Source organism: Pollachius pollachius (genome assembly GCF_949987615.1).
Source record: "Pollachius pollachius genome assembly, chromosome: 17".
NCBI lineage: Eukaryota > Metazoa > Chordata > Actinopteri > Gadiformes > Gadidae > Pollachius > Pollachius pollachius.
Window position 1 is genome coordinate 11,093,089 of NC_136950.1, and position 3,868 is coordinate 11,096,956.

General features: G+C 58.2%; 1 protein-coding gene across 1 annotated transcript; it reads right to left on the bottom strand.

Annotated features, from left to right (window-relative positions):
- Window positions 1-1,563: 1,563 nt before the first annotated feature.
- Window positions 1,564-3,440, bottom strand: gjd4 (gap junction protein delta 4; the record flags this gene model as incomplete). Its single annotated transcript, XM_079755244.1, has 2 exons — window positions 1,564-2,870; window positions 3,377-3,440. The coding sequence occupies 2 exons, from the start codon at window positions 3,438-3,440 to the stop codon at window positions 1,564-1,566; spliced, it is 1,371 nt and encodes a 456-aa protein (XP_079611370.1).
- Between the last annotated feature and the right edge of the window lie 428 nt (window positions 3,441-3,868).

Below are 3,868 nucleotides of genomic sequence, written 5' to 3' on the forward strand. Positions count from 1 at the left end.
GCAGATGCAACTTAACTTGAGAGACATGAAAAACAAAAAGGGGTTCCACAAAACCAAACCTCTTTCTCAAACCAAAACGGTGCGTCTCTCAAAAGGGTTTCACCGCATACCACGCCCACGTGTTATCACACTGTGCGCTTGAGGTGCAAACAGCTCAACTGGCACAGACAGATAGACCCATCGCTGAAGGTCTCCCCCCTCATACACTGACTTATCCCCAAGACGGTGGGGATAACAAAAGACCTGCACTGGGGTGAATCACGGAGCACTTAAAGGGGAGGGGCAGGCGGGCCGACGATCATCATACCGGTGTGTGTGTCATAGAACCGTGCTGTGGGTGCAATGTTTCCACTGTAACACACACAGTGTGTGTGTGCTCACTCGCAGCCCCACCAGGACCCTGAAATAGAGTGACAAGCCGTCTCCTTAAATACAGACCCCTGCCATGGACCGTAATTGCTTTGTGAGTCCCTGTGAGTGAGTGTGTCTGTGTGTGTGTGTGTGTGTGTCTGGGGGGGAACGAGTTAGAGAGCATAAGTGGGAGGCAGGGGGGGGGGGGGGTGGGGTTACGATCCATAAACGCCCTTCACTTCTGTCAGGGTTTAAAATTCAGTTTTAATCCCGGCTGAAACTCAGAAGTGAAAGCACCTCAGTTCCCAAGGCTGAGCTCTACTGACCAGCAGGAGGCTGTTGGTTCTCCAGAACACAGAGGAGGCCTGCAAAGGGCAAAGGGTCAGACACCTTTCACCATTGTAGGTGACCCCCCTCCCATCCTACACCTCTAGTGGTCAAAGCTCAAAGGCAATAGCAACTTGCGCGTTTATGCGAATGTTTGTGGGAATGTCTGTGTGGATGTGCATGTGACACGTGTGTGTGTGTGTGTGTGTGCATTTGTGTGTCTGTGTGTGTGTGCGTGCGTCCATGTGTGTGTGTGTGCATCTGTGCATGTGTAAGTCTATGTGTGCATCCGCGTGTGTGCATGTGTCTCCATGGGTGTCTGTGTTTGTGTGTGTGTGTGTGTGTCTTTGGGGGGGGTCTTGTGGATGCGCGTCAGGTCAGGGCTGGGGAGGTGTGGAGGGACAGAACCAACAGGACCAGAGCAGGTGGCGGACCGTCCACTTTTAGACCCGGGTCAAGGACACACTGGCCTCACGAGTTCGTAAGGTAGAGAATGTGTGTGTGTGTGTGTGTGTGTGTGTGTGTGTGTCCTACAAGTCCTGACTAGTTCGGTCAAGGTGTCCGTGCCAACATTCTTTTTTCTTTTTTTACCGTCGCTTTTACCCTCGCTCTCTCTCCCTGCAACTCATTTCCCTCCTTCTCATCCAGGTTGCGCTGTGATCCTCACGCCACCAACGTCTCCGCTCTGAAGTTCCTCCGGCGTGGGCCGCATGCCGCCCTCTTCAGACCGATGTCCCCATGGTAACGTTACAGCCGCCCCCACAGCCTAAAGCCCCCCAAGCCCTGTACATCCTGTGCTCCCTCGCCCCTTCTTCTTCTTCTCTCTCTCTCTCTCTCTCTCTCAATCTGATCGCTCCTCAACCAGGAAGTGGCGAAGCACCAGGCTCACACCCACTCCGACCTCTCCGCCTGGCCGTCGTCCTGGCAACCGCCAAGCTCCACCTGAGTGTACTGACCGCCCCTTCTGCTGCTGCCGTCCGCTGTCGCCTTGGAGACGACCCCGGACGACCCCAGCGGCGGGGAGGCGGGGTCCCGCCGCGGCGGGGGAGGGGGCTTGAGGCGGCCCTGCTTGTTGACGCGGATGGACCGGGGCGTGGCGGGGGGCTCGGAGGGGGTTCCGGGGGCCACGTCGCTGCCGTGGGGCGCCGCCTCCTCCCGCTGGGCCTGCCCGTAGCCGTTGTTGCCGTTGTTGGTGTTCAGGCCGCGGGGGGCCCCCGGGGCGAGGGCCACCAGAGAGCCCCGTACCGAGCAGTGGTCGGGGACGGGGCCGCAGACGCTCGAGGCCTTGCTCGGCCCCCGCTTCCGGAAGCTTCCGGGGCGGGACGCTCCTCCCGTCGACGCTGCCTCGTGGTGCACCAGTGAACCGACCAGGTGGCCGCCGTCCTCCTCCTCCCCCCTACCGTCACCCCCACCGCTCCCGCCACCACCGCTACCGCTGTGGCTCCCACCGTTGATGAGGTAATAGCGCTCTTCCTCGTACAGCTTCTCCACCAGCGTCCTCCGCCGCCGCCGCCTCCTCCTCGCGCTCTGCCTCACCGAGCGCTTGACGGCGCACACCACGTCCAGCGCGTTGAGCCCCAGGGACAGCGCGCCGGCGCCCAGCATGAAGCACAGCATCACGCTCTTCTCGGTGGGCCGCGAGATGTAGCAGTCCACCTGGGTGGTGCACGGCGCCTGCTGGCACAGGAAGCGGCTGGGGATGTGGAAGCCAAACAGGTAGTAGTGGGCGGCGCCGAAGCCCACCTCTAACAGGATGCGGAAGACCAGCTGCAGCAGGTAGGCCCCCGCGAAGCACCGACGCCCGGGGCCGAGCTCGGCCCGCAGGGCCGCCGCCGCCGCCGCCGCCGCCGCCGTCCCGGGCGGGTCCTTCCCAGCCCTCCCGACGTCCTGGGGCAGAGGAAGAGGATGTGCAGAGGGTGGAGGAGGAAGGGCAGGGGCGGCGGTCAGCCCACACAGGACACGGTGGACCACATAGACCAGGAAGACCAGGTAGGGCAGGGAGATGGAGACCAGCTGCACCAGCCAGAAGCGGAAGAGGGAGACGGGGGCGAAGAGGTCGTAGCAGACGTTGGCGCAGCCCGGCTGGATGGTGTTGCACACGAAGCGCTCCTGCTCGTCCTGGTAGAGCGGGTAGCCGGCCAGCAGCAGGACGAGGACCCGGAGGAACACCATGATGACCAGCCACACCTTCCCTGGGAGCAGGCAACCAGGGTGGGTACAGGAGGGCAGTGAATGGACATTAAACAGGCATTCAGATGAAGAATAACGGAGCGCGGTTCAATGAATGCCATATGGAAGTGATGTCATCGTCTTAATGACAATATTAATAAATGCCAATGTACGGTTAATAAACAATGTATACACAGTAGAATGAGAGAATGTAAAAAAAAGAATTAAAAAAAGAGTGGTTTAGTTAAAATGACATTCAAATAATGATGTGGATTGATCTGATACAGATAAAACCATTTTTCCAACGTCTGTTAATAATAGTTTTTGATCTTTGGAAGGGACGGGGTAAACAGAAAAGCTGTTAAACGAAGCTTAGAGTAAGACAATGTGATAATATCCCAAACACGTCCCTATCCGAAAAGACAGCAGTCACTGAGCAGAACTTTTAGCGGCAGCACGGATGTCGTTAAGCCATCATTTCAACTCTATTCTCAACATCGGCGTACAAAGCCCCATCCGCTGCACTCACCCATCAGCGTGGTGCTATGGCTGACCGAGATGAAGATGACTTCACAGGCACTGGCTCCACTCATGTCTGCCACCACCAATCACCCAACATCAAGATCCCCCCGAAACCTCCTTCTCCTCCTCCTCTTGGATCTGCAGCCCTGCTCCCCGACAAGACGTCCTCCTCCTACTCCTCTGCTGCAACGCTACGATGGCCTCTACACTCTCTAGGACTCCTGGTAGTCTAAACAAAAACACATACATGCACTCATCTCCACCTCCACGACTGCAACCAACCACTGGTTGAAGGCCGAACTGAAGATTGATCCCAGGGGATAGAGTCCAGGCTGCATCCAAGCCTCCAGTGTTACTGAAAGAACACCCCCTTCCTCATCGTGTCAAGTCTTCGGTCTTACAGGTCCAGCCCCCCCCCCCCCCCCCGCCCCATCCCAACTTCACACAACCCCGGCCCCCTTTCTGTCTTCCTGCGGCAGGGGTGAGGGGGGCGACGGAC